Below are 23,951 nucleotides of genomic sequence, written 5' to 3' on the forward strand. Positions count from 1 at the left end.
CAGGGAAGTCCCCATCAGGGTCTACCTTAGAAAGCCAGCAGCTTTCTCCTTAAGGCTCTGATTTGACCTTTCTACCCGGTCTGAGGCATTAATCCAGGTACATCTGGATGTATTAGGGATAGTTCAGAATCTGCCTTCTAGGGCAATTCTATCATCTATAACAACTCTGGCCAGTGAGTTGAGGCAGACCTGACTGCCTTCTAGGGCTAGGGTGGCATCACTGATCACTTTAGCTAAACTCAGGGATACATACCTTACCACTTTTTCTGATTAATTGACTCACATCATTGGGATTACCAATCACAGAGTGTGCATAAATGAGTCAGTTATCCCTCTGGGAAGTCCTTCCAAGTAACTAAGGATGGCCCTGTTTCAGAGAGATCTCCATAATTATCTGAGTCTCTTATGACCACGCCTGGGGTACAAATTATTGTGATCTTGGACGTAGAAAAATTAATGTGTGGCTTCCACACAACAAGTACAGTCCTGGGGGTGAACAGGGTGTCCCTTGAAAGAAAGTGTTGATTATAATTATTGGGGCTCCCCAGTGGAACCAACAAAAGTCTGAGATCCAAGATAGACAGTGCCTCCAACATGGTGAAGAAGTTCCATCACCTGGGGGAAAGTTATAACAACCAGGACACTGTTCAGGCATCTGTTTTTAAACCTACTTTCTGGTATTCTTCCTGAAACCCCCTCCTCACTTGCTCCTCATTAACAGGCAATACAGTGGAGGGCCATTTCATTCCCAGGTGACCATACAATCTGGCCGATATGTTTGCTACCAATTCCCATGGACTTTCCTCAAATTCTGTTGGTGGATAAGGTCTTCATCTTTCCATTTGCAGAAAGCTATGTCTCTTTCAGTTTCCAAGCCTCATCACCTAAAACTGTTAAGAAATGGGAAGGATCTGCGATTTTACCCTATTTGCAAGCTAACAAGCTAGCCAACACAGTTTCACAGATGCTAGTATAAGACAGAAAAACCTGTGTTAAAGACAAAGGATAAGTTATCATTCATGACCATAGCAGTGACCAGTGCATCGATATTATTTTTTCGTGATGCTGCCCTGAGGCCCCAGTTCCTACAGGCCATGAGGAAGAGGCCCAGATGATGCCTACACTTGCAGTGGATTGCATTAAGGAGAGGAACCCTGAATTTAGGGAACCTGAATCTTTTATAATGGGTAGTAAGCATGCCCATCCTTTGCTCCAGGGGGGGAGTCATTGCCTCTACCTTCCAGAGCTGTTCACTATACAAAAACATCCTTGAATGGATTGTTCAGAACAAAAGGCATTCAGTACCTCTGCTCTCAAGATATTCAGAAACCCATGGAGAGCTGTTTCCTAACAGAAATCCATAGTTTCTTAGTAGAAATTACCAGAAGCCACTAACTTCTAATTCATATTTTGCATGAGCTATTGTATTCAGCTGTGTATAACAAAATCCTGACTACAGTGGTTTAACCAAATATTGTTTGTTTTGTTTGGCTTTTTCCCTGCATGTAACCAGCAGTCCAGAGGTGGGCAGTCCAGGTCTGGTACAAAAATAAATGAGTTCTTCAAGGACCAGGTCCCTATTCTCCTGCTCTACCATCCTCACCATTTGGCTTTCCACTTGATGGGTGGAGTAACAGCATACTCCACCCCCATTTGTATAGTTCTAGCGCTCCGATTATCAGATTTGAAGGAAAGCTTAAAAAACTGAGATATGAAAGAGGAAGAATTAAGATACAAATGTAGAGTGATTAGGAGATACTAGCAAGTAGATTTCCGTAGAAACAGTGTGGGTGTAGAATTTTACTAGAAAATTTGTGCAAGTAGATGGATTGGATCAAAGTAATACTATGTTTTGAGGTTCATGGGCAAAGTAATAATTAACAAGTTAACAGAGGTGACTTGAAAGGTTTAATGTAACTGAATAATTTAGTAGATAAGCTATAACTCAAAAATATTTTTAATGAAAATGGGCAATTTTAAATTTTATTATGCAAATACACAGTTCAAATAGCATTATAATATTTCATTGTTTTGGTACTACTGTTTAGATTTATGAGCTACAGTTTATAGTACTGTGTAAAAATAGGCACCATGCTTCCAAGGAGATCAGAATTCAGCTTGAGGCTGTTTTAGTTTGTGATAACACCCTAGTGTTAGTCACTATACTTTACCTCCTGTGTTACCTTATGGAATTGCTACATAGAATTTAATACCAAGAAATCTAAATTTCCTTAGAGTAGAAAGAAGCTTATATGAATAATTTTATAGCAACCAAAATTAAACTATCTGCTGCAGTTGATAGCAGGGTTTAATTTTCAGCATAACCTGAGGCAATCAGTTTTTAAATAGTCATGTTTCTAAATAATCCATTTATGTTTAACAGATCATTTAATTGAATAATCTAAAAGCACTAAACATCTTCAAGATTGAAAAAAATAAGTCCATGTAGACAGAGCAGGAACTAAAGAAAAATAGTTTAAGAATAAAGACAAATCCTCAATTATGCATTCTGTGAACTATCCATGCATTCAATTTGTTTCCTTCTACTGATTATTGTCTAAAACTCCCCTTTTTCTAATGGTAAAAAGGTTTGATAGACGAGTTTGAATATGGAAATGAACTTGTCAACAGGTTTCAATAACTGATTCCAGGTTTAGCTCTAATGATCTAAAGTTCACTACAGATGTTTAGGCATATAATTCTCATGACCATAATTATCATTGGACAAGACTCCTTCTCCAATACCAGTTTCTAGGGCTAAAATAATTTTCTCGGTTGACTTAAAATCATTAAATAATCGGGAGGAGATCAAGATGGCAGAACAGAAGGACATGGAGCTCACCTCCTCCCACAAATACACCAAAATTTTGTGGAATAATTCTCACAGAATACCTACTGAATAATGGCAGATCTCATACAATCCAAATTGCAAGAAAGATCTTTACATAACCAGGTAGGATGAAGGAAAAGAAAGGAATTGGGGTGGACCTGCGCCCCTGGGAGGGAGCTGTGAAAGACGAAAGGTTCCCTCACCCTGGGAACCCCCTTCACCAGCTGGGAGATCAGCTGAACTGAAAAGGAGCTTCAGAGGCTCAGAGGAGAGCGCAGCAGCTGGATTGTACTGGACAGAACAGAGAGAGACCAGCACAGAGGGTCCTGGCCATCTCCGTGTACTCCCTAGCGCAAGAACACCTCTGCTGGTGTGCGTGGGGGCTGGGTGCTGAAACTCGGGCTTCAGCAGACAGGCCCAGGAGAGGACTGGGGTTGGCCTTGTGGAGACAGCCTGCAGGGGCTGGAGTGTGGTCTGCAATCGGTGGTGGTGGTGGGGGGTGTACACAGGACCTAGCCCAGGTCTGCCATAGGAGCCCCATTAATTGGAAGAATTTATATCGTTAAAATGGCCATACTACCCAAAGCAATCTACAGATTTAATGCAATCTCTATCAAATTACCCATGACATATTTCACAGAACTAGAACAAATAATCCTAAAATTTATATGGAATCAAAAAAACAAAAAAAAACCCTGAATTGCCAAAGTAATCCAGAGGAAAAAGAATAAAGCTGGAGGCATAACCCTTCCAGACTTCAGACAATACTACAAATCTACAGTAATCAAAACAGCATGGTATTGGCACAAAAACAGACATATGCATCCATGGAACAGAACAGAGATCCCAGAAATAAACTCACACACCTAAAGTAGAGTAATCGTTGACAAAGGAGGCAAGAATATAAAATGGAGAAAAGACAGTCTCTTCAGCAAGTGGTGTTGGGAAAGCTCGACAGCCACATATAAATCAAGGAAGTTAGAACACTCCTTCACACCATACACAAAAATAAACTCAAATGGCTTAAAGCCTTAAATATAAGATATGATACTATAAAACTCCTAGAAGAGAACACAGGCAAAACATTCTCTGACATAAATTGTAGCAATGTTTTCTTAGGTTAGTCTCCCAAGGCAACAGAAATAAAAGCAAAAATAAACAAATGGGATCTAATTAAACTTATATGCTTTTGCAGAGCAAAGGAAATATGCCAAACGACAAGACAACATATGGACTGGGAGAAAATATTTGCAAACAATGCAACAACAAGGGCTTAATTTCCAAAATATACAAACAGCTCATACAACTCAATAACAAAAAACTAAAAACTAAAAAATGGAACAAAAAACTAAACAACCCAGTCAGAAAATGGGCAGAAGACCTAAATAAACATTTCTCTAAAGACATACAGATGGGCAATAGGCACATGAAAAGATGCTCAACATTGTTAACTATTAGAGAAATGCAAATCAAAACTACAATGAGGCATCACCTCGCACTGGTCAGAATGGCCATTATTAAAAAGTTTTTTAAGTTTTTTGTTTTTATTACACAATGGAATATTACTCAGCCATAAGAAAGAGTGAAATAATGCTATTTGCAGCAACATGGATGGACCTAGAGATTATCGTACTAAGTGAAGTAAACCAAAAAGAGGAGGACAAATACCATATGATATCACTTATATGTGGAATCTAAAATATGATATAAATGACTTATTTACAGAACAGAAACAGATTCACAGACATAAAAAACAAACTTATGGTTACTAAAGGGGAAAGGGGATGGGGGAGGGATAATTTAGGAGTTTGGAATTAGCAGATACAAGCTACTATATATAAAATAAACAACAAGGTCCTACTGTATAGCACAGGGAACTATATTCAATATCCTGTAATACCCATAATGGAAAAGAATATAAAAAGGTACACATATATACTTTAAAAAGTATACATATATATATATATAAAACTGAATCACTTTGCTGTACACCAGAAACTAACATAACATTGTAAATCAACTATATTTCAATTAAAAAACTAAAAATAGATAAATAAAATTATTAAATAATAATTAATATAACAAGTTCCTCAACCAGTCAAAATATATAAATATATGTCCAGGCTCTTTTCACATGTTCAAGGCTAGGTGCTGTGGATGCCAACGGTAATAATTATTACTAGTATTATAACAATAATCCTAATAATCCCTTATATTCACATAGTTCTTTATTGTTTAAAAACTATTCTGTATTAATTTTCTTATTTGAGGTACTCTATATTCACATGAGGAATTACTCTCCAAGTAATACTGCCCCATTTTACAGATAAGGCAATTCAGACAATCGAGTGACTTGCCCCAAGTCATAGGCATACACATATACTTATGTGCAAGACACAGTCGCTCCTCTCATGACTCTCTGTTCTAATGAGAAGTTCAGAGAAGTTGTAGGCAACTGCAACATGGTGAGTGTGGAGCTAGAGGGGTACAAGTCACATCCAGTCAGTGAGGGGCCGAAAAAGCAGACTCCGGGGTGGGGAAGAAGTAGTCAGGGAAGTGTTCCAGAAGTAAACAAAGTCTCACTTCAGAATCCACTATGCTGGCTCTGAGAAGAACATTAGTTTCTACTAAATTAACTTATTCTGTTCTCAGAATGTACCAAGTTGATTCTGGACTTGATAGAGTAAAACTTTTGAAGTCAATACCATGCAATTTTTACCTCTGAGTCAAAGTTTCTCACTCTGGTTCCTGTACCAACTGCATCAGTTACCTGGGGTGCTTGCTAAAAATACAGACTTGGGTAGAGGGCGATGGAGGCTACCCTGGACTTTTTCTAAATTTCTTGGGGATGAGGTCCAGGAAAATTGCTGCTTTAAGTATGAACTACTTGGGGATTTTGAAGTCAAATAGCAAAATAGAGGATATTTTTGGTAGTGGCTCTGAATAATTCCTGCTTCAATAAGGCCTTTTTTTTTTTTTTAATGGGGGTGAGGGAGAGTGTGTATTTTGGGAAAACTATAAATGGCAAATGGTACAGGGGAATAAGAGTTCTATGTTGCAGACTGTCAGCCTCCGCCTCCCCCCAGTAACCCGCAAGGTGGCTGGCTTAGAGTAGGTAGGTGCTCGATGTTTGTTGACTCGTTGAACACAGGGACAAAGGTATTTATAACTTCCAAGAGTTTTGAAAGTCCTTTCTCTGAACTTCTGCACCAATCTTTCCATGCCCAGCCATCAGTAGCAGTCATAATGGAGTAGCTAGGGTGTGTGGATTCTGGAGAAAGACTGAAATCAAACTCCAGACCATCAACATTTGAGAGGATCAAGTTCCTTAATCTCCCCATTTATAAAGAAGGACTAGAAATAATACTTACATCCCAGCGTTGCTGGGAGTCTCAATTGAGTTAACAGGTTATCTATTACAAATAGGTATCAATGAAATACATCATAAATGCAAACACTCAGAACCCTATCCGACACATAAATGCATTCCATAAATGCCCATTCAAACCCAGGTACTCCTTAATGTCTGCAGCAGGTCCCCTTAACAGGTCAGAACCTCCGAGCAATTATCAACAGAAAATGAAAAAATAAATGAAATCCACGACGACCCAGTATAGGGGTCGTGGGCTGCAGCTCGGCGGGTTCCATGCGGTCGAAGGGGTGGGACAGTGGTCTCTCCCCGCCCGGCTCAGAGCACGTGGTCCGCCCGGGCGGGAGCTTCGCCACAGTGGGGGAGGGGAGCGGTGTGGGACATCGCGGAGGGGGTCTAGGCGGCCCCGGCTACGGTTGGGCAGGCGCCGACTGCGCAGGCTCAAGATAGGCGCAACCACTGTGCGAAGATCCGAAGGGGGGGGGAGCGTTCACCTGGCTCCACGCTCCCTTTACTTACGGAGCGAAAGCCTGACTCTTTTTAAAAATCGTTTTCCGACTGTATTTGTAGCCGCCCTGCGCAAGTTGTTCATCATTAGAAGGCCTCCTTCCCCAGAACTGAAGAGGCCTCTTTCTCTAGTCGTGCCCCCTCCTCCCCCGTGGAGTCACAGTGGACGCGCCCCACCTCCCCTCAGCCTCCGGAGGTGGTTTGGCTGCCCCCTCCCCCTCCTCAGTGTCGCGAGTTGGCGCCGCTGCCACCCCCGGTCCGCGCTCTTGGCCACTCGGCCGGGCGGTACCGAGCCCTCCCGGCACTCCCCTCCTGTCTTCCCTCCGACCCTCCGGCCTGCCTTTCCCCGCGGCACTGCCACCCCCACACCTTCGCCCCAGCCCTCTTCTCTCCCCGCCGAGCCGCGGCGGCAGCAGCAGCAGCAGCAGCCAGAGGAGGAGCCGGAGGCGGCGGTGGCCGGGGAGCCCATGGCGTACAGTCAGGGAGGCGGCAAGAAGAAAGTCTGCTACTACTACGATGGTGAGAGGCCGGCCGGCGGGTGGGTGGGCGGGAAGGGCTGCGGCGCTGGGCCCGGAGCCGCATCTGGCTCTGCGGCCGCCGTCGCGAGTGGTCGCCGGTGCTGAGGGGTCAGGAGGAGGGACCGACGTTTGGCCGCATCTTAACCCATTCGCGACCCGACGCTGTCTGGCAGCCTCCGCGGGGAGCTAAGCGGACGCCCCACTTTTCCGTCCTGCCCCTCTCCCTCCCGCAGTGCGGTCCGCCGCCGGCCTACTCTGGCTTCGTGCTGGTGCGAAGGAGACGGCCCTCCCTCGCGCCTCTCGCGTCCGCCGCTCGTGGGAGGGAGGTTTGGGGTCCCCTGCTCCGGCCGCCTGCACCCGATTTCTCCCCCCGGGTCAAAACAGCTACCCCGGCCCAGACTCCACACAAAGCCCCACTGCCGCGAGAGCTCCGCCCCTCGAGCCCCCATCCCTCCTCTCCCCTCCTCCGCTCCCCTCTGTCCCCGGCTGGCCCGAGCGTCTTCTTTCTCTGCCGCCGGCCTCTCCCCCGGACCCCTCGACCCGGGTGGGTGCTGGAGAGTAGCCCCTGAGGGTGGGGGCCCACGTGCACCTTGAGGCGCGTTCACACCCCTGTTTTGCGTGGGCTCCATCCCTCTCCTTTGTTTGCCGGGTTCTTTGAGCGCCACTTTCTTAGCATTCAAATGAAAAGGCTTCACTTCCTCAATAAAAATGAGGGTTTTCGAGTTTGAGGTAGTCAGGCTTCACGGGAAATAAGACGGTGGTAGGGCATCGTAGAGCTGTTGCTGCTTGTGTTGTCGATCCGACTCGACGGGTCCTGGCTTGCCTCTCTGAGAGGTGGTTACCACCCACTCCTTTGTTGCTTTGTTCGATCAGGAAATACCGTGCTTTGGAGGTGTGGGACAGATAGCATTGGCATTTGGCTTGCGAAGGCTGTTTCTAGGCGATGGGAGTCCTGGTGCAGGAAAACTTTGAGGAGCAGTGCAGAAAGTGCTAAATAATCAGAAAAGCTTGAGCTCATGGAACAGTAAATTATAAAAGTCAGACAGTTTCATTTTAGGGGTTCTTCTCATTTGCAATTTGAGCAGTAAGTCTTCTTGAATCCTGTTTCTTGTGCCAGTCAAAATACAATGAAAGGAGCGGTTACCTTTTTTACAGATTGCACAAAGACGATAACTTGGTAAATAGGTCCTAGTAGGTTACTCTCCAGAGAAGAAATTCTAAAATTTAACAAAGAAACTAGGTTCAGAGACTTGAAAGTCCATCTGATTTGTGTGAAGCGATACAAATTTTGGAAGCTGTTTACTACGTTCAATGTATTATAAACCGTAAAATCTTAGAGCGGTGGAAAGATCTTACAGGACTAGGTCAGAATAAATCTGACTTTAATTTTAAAATGGCCATATCATATCTCTTCAGTTAGCAAGGATGAATCATTTTAATGCCTATTTATATAAAATAACCACTTGTGTCATTTGTGGAAAAATCTAAAATCTTACAGAAGAAGTCTAAATTGTTTGATATTTGGTAGCTAGTGCTAAATAGTCACAGCCATGTTTTTAAAATATTTTTTGAGAGAACTGCATGTATGTGTGATACAAATTGATTTGAAATTATGCCATCATGGGGGGTGGAGATGGGAGTACATTTTAATTTTAACGTGAATTATTAACGTTTCTTAAAGTTAATTCTTTAAGAATTCACGCATATTTTGGGTCACTGGCCTGGTCTTGCATTCCATGACCAAATTGGAAAGTAAATAACCATGTATGTAAGTTAATTTTTAAAACAACATTGTTTCTCTAAGGTTTAGAGATTTGCTGTTGTCAGGGCTTTGAGTAGAGAAGAAAGGTTTTAAAAGGTTGGGGTAACTGGTGCTAAGGCTCTTCCTGGAGCTGTTAGTTGCTGTTGACAGTGATAGGCTCCGATGAAGTAAGCTGCTTGGAACTTCTTGTCACCAGGCTTGAACCGTAGAACCAGGAGGTACACTTAAGTTGCAGTTTTATCAGCTATTTGTTCCTGGGCCCGTTTATGATGAGCCTTTGTTGAGGGAATGGGAGCAAGTACTGGGATGCAGTACTTGATAGGAAGGCGGGATGCAGACTTGATAGGAAGAGTAATCTTTGATTGTGACTTAAGTACTTTATAGTGGACCATACAACTGCATTATATGATGGCCAACAGCAGGTGTATAACTGAATGTTTGGGTATCTCTGGTTAGGTTATCTGTCTTTTGTCTATGGCTCTTCCTTGACTAATTTTTAGAATGGAATTTGTAGTTGCTTACATTTGGAATATGCTTTGAGTTCTTTTCGTGGGCGTGGGGCTAATAAAATATTTTGCAAAGGTTATTAAATTGAAGGGGTATTATTATGCTGTTTCTTTGTATGTGATAGTATGTTAAGCTGTGCATAGTTAATTCCAAAGCTTACATTTTCATCACCAGAAAAACCCTATTTTGTCAGCTTATAAAGGCAGCGATAGTAGTTTTTTCTTTTTTTAATTGTGAGGAAAGAGGATGCAAGTAAAGCAGCTTGTGCACAGGGAACTGACTCTAAGATACACAACATGGATTGGATTGGGAGTGTGTGGTGTCAATAATAATAGGGCCTTAATCTGTTAGACTAGAATAGCTGGTTTTAACTTGTTAGTAAAGGAAGTAGAAGGAAGAAAGATAAAGAGGAAAGGAGTGAAGTAGCAAATTCTGTAACCATAGGAATCCTACCTTTAGGCTTACTGGGACCATTAGGACTACTCTTGGTGACACAGAGAGAATGTCTAGCAAATGAAAGGGGCTTCTAAAGACATATGTTCTTTTCTCTGTACACATTACAGTCTTCAGTATCATACCCTTTAGATCACTGGAATGATGGTTTCAAGTGAACCTTCAGGCACTGATGGATAAAGTATTCTTAAACCTTTGAGGACAAGTAAGAGAAGTTTTTACTTCTCTTATTGCAGCTATTGACTCATGACTCATTTCCAAAAACGTGTATCTAAGTCTTGATCTTCTAGTATATACTGCAAGATTGTCAATAATCTGTAAACGATATAGTTAGATCTCTTCTGGCTTTAAAATAATGTGACTTCCGGGAATTCCCTGCCAATGTGGTGGTTAGGGCTCTGAGCTTCCACTGCAGGGGCCATGGGTTCTATCCCTGATCGGGGAACTGAGATCCCACACACCACACGGAGTGGCCCAAAGAGAAAAAAATAAAAAGTAAAAAATAAAATGATGTGATTCTGTACTTAAATGTAATTAGCAAACCAAGCTTTGTTAGGCTCTGATTAAATACTCACATTATTAATACTTTATCTAGAAATGTTAAGTGCACTTTCTTTTAAATTAAGCTTGAGGCCAATTACATTTAGTGTCTTTTACTGTATATACAATATAATAGGGTTGTATATATACATAATTTATGTGATTACGTGCATTGCTCTGTGTTGTATTTTTCCCTGCTCTGATAAGATACATCAAACTGTTTGGAGACAAGTGGTTCAGAGAAAAGCACTCAACACTGTACAAAGAGTTACCAAGATCATGTCTCCCAATATACTCCTAGTTTACTGTAGCACATTATAAGAATTCTGCTTGGCAGCCAACTGTTGACAGATTTCCTTAGACGTTTACTTATAACAGTGATGCCAAAGCCTTTTGCTAGGTAGTCTTTAATGTAATTGCATGGGTTCTTAGCTATAGTATAAATCGTTATTATCCATAAAATAGGTAATCTTTTCTTTGGAGGCAAATCAGGGTGCTGAATGAATTATAGCAGCAGTTCACAAATACTAATGGTTTTAATTGCACATCATTAATTTAAACATAGTAGAACATAAGACTGAGATTTTCATATACTTGGATTCTCTTCCCCCAGATTTTTTTTTACCATTTACGTCCTTCAGATTTCACCTTTTCAGAGAAGCTTTTCCCTATTACCTTAATCCGTTACTGCTTTTCTCCCTATTAATTATACCACCTAAGTTTTGTCTCTCTTCCCACTAGAATATAAACTTCATGAGGACAGAATCTGTTTTGCTGATGTCTATACTTTCACCAGCCTAAATATAAATAAATAAATAAACACATTTTTTACATTATTGATGAATAAATGATTAATACCTTATATTTTTATAGCTGGAGCACTTTCATATAATATTCTCTCTAATTCTTACACCCACTCAAGTTACAGGTAGGATGAGTGGCGTTTTATTTATTTTCCCCGTGAAAATAGATTCGTATCTCTGTTTGACTCAGTCCACCACTTAACCTTTTCTACATTGTCTAGTTTTAATGTCCAAGGAGAGATCAACATCTGGTACCTAAAAGATTTTTCTTTTTTCCTTTGGTGACCCAAGAGTGGAACTATTGCCACGGCTACAAAAAAAAAAAAGGTTTCTCTGCTACCAAAAAAAAAAAAAAGTATTAGTAATTATGTCTTTCCATTAACAAAAATTTTAAATGCTTGTGTTGACAAATCCTTAAAGGAAACAGTTGGAATTGGGGAGGGAGGGTAGTTATCTCTTAGGGAATAATAACAGCATTGAAACATGGATGAGATAAGATTTAAAAGTTCAAGTGTAAGGGTGAAGTCAGCTTTGGGTTCAGAAATATCAAATGGGCTTAAAGTCCCTACTGTGTGCCAGGTAGAGAAAAGATTGAAGTCCTAAGAAGAAAATATAAGACCGTATTAGAAATAAATGCTGGAAAGGGTGTGGAAAAAAGGGAACCCTCCTACACTGTTGGCGGAGATGTAAATTGGTACAGCCTCTATGGAGAACAGCGTGGAGGTTCCTTAAAAAACTGAAAGTAGAGCTACCATATGATCCAGCAATCCCACTCCTGGTCATATATCTGGAGAAAACTCTAATTCAAAAAGATACATGCACCCCAGGACTTCAAAAAGATACATGCACCCCAGAACTTCCCTGATGGCTCAGTGGTTAAGAATCTGCCTGCCAATGCAGGGGTCACAGGTTTGAGCCCTGGTCTGGGAAGATCCCACATGCCGTGGAGCAACTAAGCCTGTGCCCCAAAACTACTGAGCCTGCACTCTAGAGCCCGCGGGCCACAACTACTGAAGCCCGCACGCCTAGAGCCCATGCTCCGCAACAAGAGAAGCAACCTAATTGAGAAGCCCGCGCACCACAACAAAGAGTAGCTCCCGCTCACTGCAACTAGAGAAAGCCCGCATGCAGCAACAAATACCCAATGCAGCCAAAATTAAATAAATAAATTGATTTAAAAAAAAAAGGATACTTGCACCCCAGTGTTCATTGCAGCACTGTTTACAACAGCCAAGGCATGGAAGCAACCTAGATTTCCAGCGACAGAGGAATGGATAATGGTGTGGTACATATATACAACGGACTATTACTCAACCATAAAAAAGAATAAAATAATGCCATTTGCAGCCACATGGATGGACTTAGAGATTATCATACTAAGTAAAGTAAGTCAGACAGAGAAAGGCAAATATCATATGATATCACTTATATGTGGAACCTAAAAAAATGATGCAAATGAACTTATTATACGTGGAACCTAAAAAAATGATGCAAATGAACTTACAAAACAGAAACAAGACTCACAGACTTAGGAAACAAATTTATGGTTATCACCAAAGGGGAAAGGTGGGAGGGAGGGATAAATTAGGAATTTGGGATTAACATATACACACTACTAGATGTAAAATAGGTACTCTGTATAATACTGTATAGCACAGGGAACTCTACTCAGTACTATGTAATAACCTATGTGAGAAAAGCAGCTGAAAAAGAATAGATATATGTATATGTATAACTGAATTACTTTGCTGTACATGTGAAACTAACACAACGTTGTAAATCAACTATACTCCAATGTAAAATAAAAATCTAAAAAATTTAAAAAAAATGTCTTTAAGGAGAAAAAAAATAAGACTGTTATATAGTAAGAGAGGGGACCTTTGTAGGGTAAATCGGACAAGGGAAGGCCTGAAGGCAGAGAATGGGCCAGCCTCCTTAAAAGAGTTTTGCTACATAAGACATTGCAAACTTCAAAGGCTGGGTAGTTAGAAAGAATCTGGTGCACTTAACAGAAAGGAAGCCAAGAGGAAGACATGGGGGAACTGTAGGGTGCCAGGCCAAGTAGTAAAGGGCCAGACCACACAAGAGTTTGTGGTAAGAGATTTGGACTTGAATATTCAGGAAGCAGAAAGCCATTGAAGGTTTCTTAAGTAGAGAGAACTCTGGAAAGTGGAGAAAGAATGGTAAAGAGTAATAGAATGTGAACACTGAAAGCAAGAATTGAGTGTATATTGGTCCACTTACAAGATAATGATTGCAACTGATAGACATGGACATATTTAAGAGAAGTTTTGGGAGTAAAACCTATAGAACTTGTTGATGGATTGGAAATGGAGTTGGGGCTTTGTGATGACTCAATAAAGGATGGCTCCTACATTTCTGAATTGAGCAGTTAGGTGACTTATTCCTGAGAGGAGAGGATTTAGGGCAGCACTCTTGATTCACTGACTTACCCAAGCACCTGCCTGGCGCACGGTAGGCTCTTGGTCTGTTCAGTGATGAGTGAACTTGAGAAACCCCTGATATTTAAAGGTTGGTGGAGGAGTGGCTGTGGGGTGGTAGTAAAGTCCAGGAAAGTGGTATTATGGAAGCCAAGAGTGAATGTTTCAAGAAGTGGCCAGTGTGTTAAAGCCGCTAGTGGATTAACTAGTCTGTGGAAGACAGAAATAATACAGTAGCTCTCTGTTTTTTCCTGAATCATTTTTTAGTCAGCTTTTCTTCAGGGGTATATTTTATATTTCATAGTCCTGAAATCCAAAATTATCTGAAAAGTGAAAAAAAAATTTTGTAACTCATTTGGAATCAAAAGCTTAACCTGAATTAATGTTTATCATCTTTATTCCTCTTATTCTGAATATTCGTACATTTTTGCTACAGAAATATTAATATTTGATTACAGAATGCCACCCAGTCTCCAGGTTATCACATAATATCTGGCAGATGTATCATTTTACATTTATAAAATCTGAAAAAGTCTGAAATATATCTAGTCTCAAGGACTTTAGACGACTTTAGATAAAAGAGATTGTAGACCTTAGTAGCCACTTCTCTTCTGATAGCTTCTTGAAGAGTGAGCAGTTTTGAAAATTTTGCAGATAACTAAATCTTTTTGGTAATTACTTCACATTGACGAAGTTTGTTGTATTCAAGGAACCACTTTGAGCTAATTTTCCTGGATACTTATTTCATTGGTAAAGCATTTTTAAGTATTTTGATGAAAATCAGGGTAACATTTTAAGTGCCCAAATTACGTTACTGACCGTTTAAATCAGATGAATGAAATCCATAGGTTTTTAAAACTAATAAAAGCCATTTTATCTTTATGAAAAAGTGGATGGCTGTGAAGCACCCATGTAGAGAATTTTGTGATAGGGGATTAAGCAGGAAAAAAGTTGGAGATGGTTCTTTTAGACCCCCCCTTACATTTTGGAAGAATTCTTCATAAGCCAAATAGCAGTTATCTGTAGCTTGGCTGCCCTTGTGGACATGTATCATTTAAGTAGTGTACATATTCTTCTTTTTAAAAAAAAAAATTAATTTTTGTCTGCATTGAGTCTTTGTTGCTGCGCGCGGGCTTTCTCTAGTTGCAGAGATGGGGTCTACTCTTCCTTGCAGTGTGCACGCAGGCTTCTCATTGCGGTGGCTTCTCTTGTTAAAGAGCATAGGCTCTAGGTGCATGGGCTTCAGTACTTGTGGCACGCAGGCTTGGTAGTTGGGGCACGCAGGCTTAGTAGTTGTGGCGCATGGGCTTGGTTGTTCCGCGGCATGTGGGATCTTACCGGACCAGGGATTGAACCTGTGTGCCTGTATTATGTCCTTTTCTTGTCAGACTTCCCCCTACCATTTCTTTCTAGGTTCTATAAGTGCCGTTGCTTTCCCAGTAGCTACTACTTAAGAAGATTGGCAGAGTTGCCTTGCCTGAGTTTGAATCTAGCTCCTCTATTGCTAGCTATGTGACTTTGACAGTATCACCTGACTTGTCTGCATCTCATCCATCTTCACTATTATAAAATAGGAAAGTAGTAATAATACCTACATCATAGGGTTGTTGAGAAGATTAACAGATAATACACATGAAGTGCTTAGAATAGTGCCTTCTAGTAAGCTCTCAATATATGTTAATTATTGCTAACATCTTTTTTTATCAAGCACCCTTGCTGAGAAATTGCAACTGTACTTTCCCTTCTATAGATTATTGTGGTCTTTCCCATTATTAGATTAGTGATTACTTTTCACTGGATTCTCAGTATGTACATAACTAGAGTATTTGATCTTAAGATACGGTAGATATTAGAGACATTTCATCTTGATAATTCTTACACAGGGGCAGATGGAAGTTATGTGAAGACTAGTTTCTTTAGTCTTACTCTCGTTATCTCCTTTGGTAGTGATGATAACTTAGAAATACCTTCCTTGCATTAACCTTAGGTCAATGATGCTTTGTATTTCTAGTGGGCTTTCTACATCTAAGAATTCATTGAGACCAGGCTGCTTTCAAGGAACTTCATGTGTACTACCATGATGTAGAGCAGAGCTTTATAGCTTGGGAGGTAGTTTCCTGCATTCATAGCCTCTGAATTGTGATAAATGCAGAGGAGTGTCCCCATAGCTCTGCTTTGCTAGTTGTCTGTATTGTCTTAGCTTTACTGTTGGTACAGATTAAGAAAGGTTACTTTCCTTTTAAATGACCGTGTGTATATATGAATTGTTTTCAGAAGAGAGCTTGTGTTGAAAATGAAGAGTTAAGTAAATTAGAGGTGCGGTACCAACAAAATCAATTAGTAGTAGTATTAGAAACGGGTATGTTATAAAAGTGAATGTTCATCCTGGACTGTTATCAAAAATATGGAAGAGAGAAGCAAAAGTTTTTGAATTCCTAGTTTACATTAAACAAACAAAAAAAGGTGTGTATTTAGGCAGGATTTTGAAAGATTTTTTTGATCTAGAAGGGGAGTAAATGGCATTCTTTATCCCTAGTTTTTATTATATGAACCCATGTTTAAATGATTAACTTCAAACCATTAAAATCAGCTTGGCTATCCTAACAAAATTTTAGAATTGATTATTTAAAAACTAGAATTAGTACTGAAGGTAATTTCTAATAAAGGCTGTTGTAAAAATTATCCATTACATTACAAAAATGGTATATATTTAAGTGGCATCCTTAACACTTTTTATTATAGAAACACTGGATCTTTACCTAAAAGTATTAATTTTGTTGAAATTTGGTAGACAAAAATCTGGGATTTTGGTGTTATTTTATTTAAAGTAAATCTTACACGTGTCAGTTTTAAGACCTTGGGATGTGTAATATATCATAAAAAGATAGGTTAGGAATTATAACTTTTTAATCGTGAAGAATGAGAAAAAATATCCTTATTACCTTGAAAAATGTAGTAAGTATGTCATCATAGCAAAACTTTATTTAGGATCCAAATTTCAGTTACCAAAATTTCCCTTATTGACGGTGATATGGATATATAAAACATTGTAGCCACAATAATACGAACTATAAAGGATTTTTGGCATGCCAGTGAATTATCCAAGAAGCAATATTTGCTATAAAATTTTTAAGTCATACTGGTGAAACTCAGAGAATGTACCTTAAGCATGTAAATTTGCCAGTAAATACTAAAAGCAGGTATCACTCTAAGGAACAAAAACTCCTATTGTAAGTGAGTAAATAGTATTTTATTTGGAGTAATCCTAAATAAGAAAGTTCAGTAAACTAAAAATCAGAAAAGCTTGCTTACCTTAATCTTTGAACAAACATAATGTATTGATGGAGTCATCAGTATGTAAAAGTGTGCATAGAATCTTGGTTTTCTAATACAGTTTGAAAGTTGCAAAATCTAAAATTATTATTTAAGATTTCAAATAAAGCTTATTTAGGTGATAAATGTCTAATGGTGGACACATAAATCTAAATAGTTCATGAAGATTCTCTTGTCTGTATTGTTCATTTTGTCTCTTTCCTCTTTTAGGTGATATTGGAAATTATTATTATGGACAGGGTCATCCCATGAAACCTCATAGGATCCGCATGACCCATAATCTGCTGCTAAATTATGGCTTGTATAGAAAAATGGAAATATATGTGAGTATACCTTTCGGTAAATATTCACTGTTTGTTTGTTTGTTTGTTTAAACCACTACTTTGAAACTTTGTTTTCAAAGTTGGAGGGCATTTAGCAGGTGAAAAGGTGTGGAAGAAAACAGAAACTCCTCTTTTTGTTTTATTCTTCAGAGAAAACTTGAAAGTGTGGGAGCTGTGGCCTCTTTTTTTCCCTTATTCCTTCAACCATTTTAAAAAACAGTTTCCCTTCCCCAGGTTTTCACATAACTGGAGACCAACTCAATTTAGCATACTAAATATTTTTGTTATGATTATTATTGACCTGTCTGCTGCTGAAGAGTTGACCTGGGACTGTTACAAAAGAATTATGCAGAAAATTAATCCTACCAACATTTGTCGGCATATAGGAACACTGTATTAGTGAGCAAGCAAAGTGTCTATTTTGTAGAAGATGTGGGAGTATAGATAAACAGATATAAGATGCAACAATTCTTATTCACTTGGGGAGAAAAGAAAGACTTGAAGCAGTTAACAATGTTGGGTAATATATGTGAACTTCTTTGTTTCAGATTATAGACATTTAGAGAAGAGGAGTTGGATAAGACTTTCAGTCAGGAAGCCTTGTGGCAGAAGTGTGTCATAAATGAAAAGATCCTAGGAAAAAGGATGATTTGGATAGTCAAAGGAAAAGGAAGAGAGATCATGAACTAATAGAGAATGAATCTCATTCTACCTGAATGAGTCTTACTCAGCCTTCCTGAAGCTTTTTGGTCATTGATGAAGTTACTGGATATAGAGCAGGAGGTTTGTGATAGAAAATAAGAGAAAGTAGAGTTTATGAACATGGATTAGTCTTTAGAAGGGTTGACCTATTTCCACTAAAATAAAAGGAGTGATTAATTCATAGTTGGTGTTAGGCCTGCCTAATCCTTTTTAAAGGAATATGAATTATCTTTGGATTTGGTTTCTATTTTCTAAAACACACATGTAGAAATTTGGATTTGCTTTGGAATTTATCTGTTTTGTTCTTTTGAGAGTATTGTTAGGGGAAATTGTATACTTTGTGTTTGGTAACCCTGATGTAACCAGTTGTAATTCCACAATTCTGACATTTATTTTTCTTCACAGAGGCCCCATAAAGCCACTGCTGAAGAAATGACAAAATACCACAGCGACGAGTACATCAAATTTCTACGTTCAATAAGACCAGATAACATGTCCGAGTATAGTAAGCAGATGCAGAGATGTACGTTTCTATGTTAAAAGTATATATTAGTAGTGATAAATATAAATGAGTACTTTTAGAAGCTTGTAATTAGTTATCCAAATCTAGGTATTTTCCTGATCTAAAATATTGTTTTAATTATTTACTGATTTAAAAAGTCCGTGTAACAATACTAAAGCTACTTTAAAAAAAAAGAAAAAAAAAACCTACTTGAAGCTTATTGGTCTGCCAAACTTCCAAAGGGCTATTTGGATCTTCTTTGCGTTCTGTTTTGGTTCCTTGTTAACTTCGGGATAATGGATATTGGTGGGGAGACCTCACTCCCCTGCTTTTAAAAAAAAAATGATTGTACTTTGGCCTTAGCTTGGTGTGTATACCTCTTGTCTTCTGTTTAGGTGCTTTAGTTAATCTGGACTATTCCAGAAAGTTCCAAAAAACAAAACTGAATTTGCCTCCTGTAGGCAACTGTTTACATTGAATTTACAACCACATGCTTACATTGTATTAGGTATTGTAAGTAATCTAGAGGTGATTTAAATACATGGGAGGATGTTCCATGGGTTGTATGCAAATAGTATATAAGGGATTTGAGCATCTCCAGATTTTGGTATCTTCAGGGTCTTGGAACCACTCCCTTGTGGATACCAAGGGACAATTGTACATATAATTTGTACTTCCCTTTGTTGTATTAGTGAAGCTTTTGGTTGTCTTCTACATAGTGTTCTCTTTTGTAGATAAAAGGTATTTTATTATTAGAGATTGGTTGACTTGAAGATGGAATGCAAAATGTCATTCTAAAATGACTGGAACAGTGTCTTTTAAAGCTTGATACTGGAATTCATTCTCATCGATGTTTTTATTGATGGACTTCAGTAATGATTTTTTTTAAAAAAGAACAATTTCAATAATACTAAATTAAGTGTAGTTGCTAGACATCTCATAAATTCATAGAATTTCATGTACATTTCTACCACAGATTATCTCATTTGATTCAATAAAATGCTATAATATAAATAGATATTATTTGTCCCTGTTTTTTCAGTGGGGATTCAGGCTTAGATTAAGTCATGGGTAGCCCTAAGGTAAATGAATTAACAGGATTGGTTTAAAATTTACATAATACTGAATTGTATTAAGATTGTGATCATATTTGAATAGCAGGAAGCTAAAATTTATTCATTATAGTGTCAATAAATTAAGGATGTACAAAGCTATCTAAAATAATAAACCTTTTTTGAAGAGGATATAAATTAAGGGATGAGGAGAAACTGAGAATGGGTTATATGCATCACAACATATTTAGTTCCTCTTTCATTCAATACTAAGGAACTAAATATGTCGTGATGTGTGGTATATCTGCATGTGTTGTCTCCTTGTGCCTTAAATATTTCTTCTGTATCTTGGCTGTCATGAGCGTAGTTAATTCTTACCATCTTTCAAGATCAATGCTAACCATGGATGTAGGGAACCAACTGTTACATCTTTTTGGTAATCATTAAAATACATTTCAAAGTTTTGGATGTTCTGTGTACTTAAGGAGTTTTAAAGAATGTAAATCATAAAGCAACTGAAGTTACTTATTTAAAGTTTTTAGAATTTTGATTAATTTACTGTCGTATATTTAAGGAGAAATGCCTGGAAAATTTAAGCCCATGTTTTAATTAAATAACACCAAATACCTTTTATATTTTGATAGCTATTGATTTCTTGTTAGTAAAGCAGACATATTCCACAAATAATCATGTTAAGAATTGGTGGTGGTATTTCACATATAGCACTTTAACTGCCTTGGATAAAATTGCAAACTTTAGATTACTGCTGTGCTGTATATGTTTTATGATTGCATCAAACATACATTATTTGTAGGAAATAGTTTTTGTAAGAAAAGGCTTTCATTAATTCACAGAATGAATTGAAATTAATGAAATCCATCTTCCACAGTTAATGTTGGAGAGGATTGTCCAGTGTTTGATGGACTCTTTGAGTTTTGTCAGCTTTCAACTGGTGGTTCAGTTGGTAAGTGTCCTGATTTGGTCAAATTTGAAAGTTGATTTAAACTTGGTATGTATCTTTTGGGTTATTTGCTTAGAACAAGTTTTAATAGTGGCGGATTTTAATAACAAAAAGTGTGTTTATAGCAGAGTACAGTTGTCTTTAACTGGGCCCCCCTCCATGTTTTGGGATCATAATGTCTCAAACTTTTTTTTTAATTTTCAGTTTTTTACTTCAGTTGCATTTTCACTTAGAGACTTCTTCTAGCTACCATTGTCACTACTCCTTTCCATCTATGTGCTCTTATTTAATCAGATCACAACTATAGGAAAATAGTTATCTAAGGAGAAACTGTTAGTGCCCTTGATAATGATCCTTTTATGGTTTTATACTCTTCTGCTTATTTGCTTATGCATGGCATACTCTTTCCACTAGGGCTTTTGTCTAGTTATACTAATTTTTTATCTTAAACATTTAAAAGTCTCCTCTGTCTTGTTTGTTAGCTGGGGCTGTGAAGTTAAACCGACAACAAACTGATATGGCTGTTAACTGGGCTGGAGGATTACATCATGCTAAGAAATCAGAAGCATCAGGATTCTGTTATGTTAATGATATTGTGCTTGCCATCCTTGAATTACTAAAGTAAGTTAATTTGTGTTGATGTTTTTCCTATGAAAAAGTGTTTTATTTAAAACAATAAAAATCTATGGCTTAAAAAAAAAAGTGAACAGTGGGTTGAAAATAGTTAATGGTGAATCATCATCTGTGGATTCATTCCAAACCATTGTAAAAATACAGGAAATTTGCCCAGTCCTTGGATTATTAAGAATGAGAAGTACATATCAATGTTTGAGGCTCCTTTAAGTACCTTTCTAAAAAATATTAGGAGTAGTTTGACAATTTAGATTGGAGGTATAGTTTTAATTAATGAAAAATGACATGATCCTAGAAGTTTATGTTCTAACATTTTGTAAGTTTTAACCTTTGAAGGCAAAAATTTGAAACCTATGTTAAAGGAAATTTGTTTACCTATTGAATGAGACCAGCTAACTGCCTAGCTTCCACATAGAATGGGGTTTTGTGCTAATGGATATAATTATCTAAGTTACTAAAGGAGTTAAAGTTATTCTTGACTGCAGTTTGAGAGCAATATCTATAGCGGTATTTGTGATTTTGGAGATTACAAAGTTAGATTTTTTACCCTCATTAGTTAAAACACATCTTAGCAGATTCTACTTCAGATTGTAACAAATTGGTGTTTTCTTAACTTTGAAAGTGTTCTTGCCTGAAGTTATTCCATGCATACTATTTATAAAGGCTAATTTTTCAGTTACTTAAAATTAGGTATTGACTCCTTCAATAAACAAATGATCTGTATCAATTGACTAATTGAGAGCCAAGCAAAACCCGTTGAAATCATTTGCCTTGTTTTTTAATTCACTGTTCATGTTGGTTGCTGTGTCTTCATCTCTGAGTAGCAGTTCTTGCCTGCATGCTAACAGTCTTAACAGGTTTAATGTAGTTTCTCTGGACACACTTCTTCAACTAGTGCAAACTTGATTTAATTAATTGACTATTGGAAACAGCTTATGAGCAACTCAGACACTTAACTTTGTTCACACTTTTTTTTTTCTTTTTTTAAGAAAGTCTATGATGAGACATTCTGGTTTTTATTTTCCAAGTTTCTGAATGTTGCTTTCCTGCTAGTTGAGGATATTCTTGTGAGTGCTTAGTCAGTAATGTCAGCAGCCTGCATTGTATTCTTTTAACATGTTTGTGGTATTATTGTAAAATAAACACAGTGCTCTGCCATCTAATCCCATAATAATCCTCACTTCATTGTGCCTTGAAAGGATGATATATGAAATTCACTTTCCTTGTTTCTTGTTTTGACATGGGTATGCACTGGTTATAAGATGTCCAGTATGGTGATACATGTGGCTCTTAAAATGCATTTGAATTTTACTGAGATTTGTAGTTCTCCAAGCAGCACTGTGATGTGATGAGAATACCACTTGTGGTTTCTGTCACAAGCATTCAGTTGAAATAAAAAAGAAGCCATAGACAATACATGAACAAACGAGCATGGCCATGTTTCAGTAACACTTTACTTATGGGCATTGAAATTTGAATTTCATTTAATTGTCACATATCACGAAATTATTGTTTTGATTGTATTTTTCAGCCATTTAAAAATGTTAAAAACTATTCTTATCTCAAAAGGCTATACAAAAAGAGGCCATTGTCCAAATTGGGACTATGGACCATAGATTGCCAAACCCTATTTTATAATACTAAAGATATGCTAGAGAGATGTTTTAAAGTAACAATCTTAAGTAAGGTATAATCTTCAGTTATTAATGTACAGAAACATATACTATGTTTTTAAAGCAGAATAGGGCAGATTTCACAGAGTAAATACATTTTCTCACCTAGATTGGGTTTAAAGGGAAGATTTAAAGGTCTGAGGCTCAAACTGTAACTTCAGGATGGTCTCTTTGAATGGTGTCTTAGGCTGGAAGTAAAGAAAAGAAAGGGGATTAAACATTCTGGAATGCAGGAGCTCAAAAATAGGTTTCCTGAATCCATGGTGGTTTTTCCCATCTCAAAACCTTTTTGAAAACTTACTTAAGGTTTTGTTTTCAGGTATCATCAGAGAGTCTTATATATTGATATTGATATACATCATGGTGATGGTGTTGAAGAAGCTTTTTATACAACAGATCGTGTAATGACTGTATCATTCCATAAATATGGGGAATACTTTCCTGGAACAGGAGACTTGAGGGTAAGACTGAATTCTGTCTGAATAAATATTATGAGATTAACCTAGGAGGTTAGTAATCTTACACCTGAACTAATGTTTTTCTGAGTCATTAATTTGAAGCTTGTATGAAGGATTAGTCATTTTATATGCTATAACATTTGTTGGAATTCACTTTTGCTGACTACAAGCAAACATTCAACGAGAACTTAAAGGGCTTTCTTTTGCTGAGCTTTTTTCTTTGGTTGAATAAATATTTTTGAACATCCACAAAGCATGAAGCAGTTTTCTTGATGTTCAATTTGAATCTTCAAAACCTACTTGATGGTAGCCTGTATTGCTGTTGAATATAAAGATTGGTGGAATAAAATAATTGAGTCTTTTTAAGGTTCTTGTACTGCCCTCCTTTTATGATTGGTCTTTATTTAATTGGTCTAATTTTAATCCCTTTTTTTCTTTAGGCTTCTGAAATTTGTAATGTATGTATATTCTCTCTCTCTCCCGCCCCTCCCCTCCGCCTTGGGGAGAGAAAGAATATCATAGCTTATCCCGCCTGCCTATTACATTAAGTGCATTTATTTCTGTATTTCTGTTATCTTCTTTC

At 38.0% G+C, this 23,951-nt stretch overlaps 1 protein-coding gene across 3 annotated transcripts in view; it reads left to right on the forward strand.

The window, feature by feature from the left end:
- The first annotated feature begins 6,909 nt into the window (after window positions 1-6,909).
- Window positions 6,910-23,951, forward strand: part of HDAC2 (histone deacetylase 2) — a 42,498-nt gene continuing 25,456 nt past the window's right edge. For 2 of the 3 annotated variants that reach the window (XM_082475200.1, XM_082475202.1), the window contains exons 1-6: window positions 6,910-7,226; window positions 17,275-17,387; window positions 18,495-18,612; window positions 20,533-20,607; window positions 21,087-21,225; window positions 23,230-23,371. In XM_082475200.1, coding sequence (XP_082331326.1) covers window positions 7,175-7,226; window positions 17,275-17,387; window positions 18,495-18,612; window positions 20,533-20,607; window positions 21,087-21,225; window positions 23,230-23,371 — 639 coding nt within the window. In that variant the 5' untranslated portion in view covers window positions 6,910-7,174. The remainder of the gene's footprint in view (window positions 7,227-17,274; window positions 17,388-18,494; window positions 18,613-20,532; window positions 20,608-21,086; window positions 21,226-23,229; window positions 23,372-23,951) is intronic. The other variant, XM_082475201.1, reaches the window with a different exon arrangement.

The sequence above is a fragment of the Balaenoptera physalus genome, assembly GCF_965194825.1.
Source record: "Balaenoptera physalus genome assembly, chromosome: 9".
Lineage (NCBI taxonomy): Eukaryota > Metazoa > Chordata > Mammalia > Artiodactyla > Balaenopteridae > Balaenoptera > Balaenoptera physalus.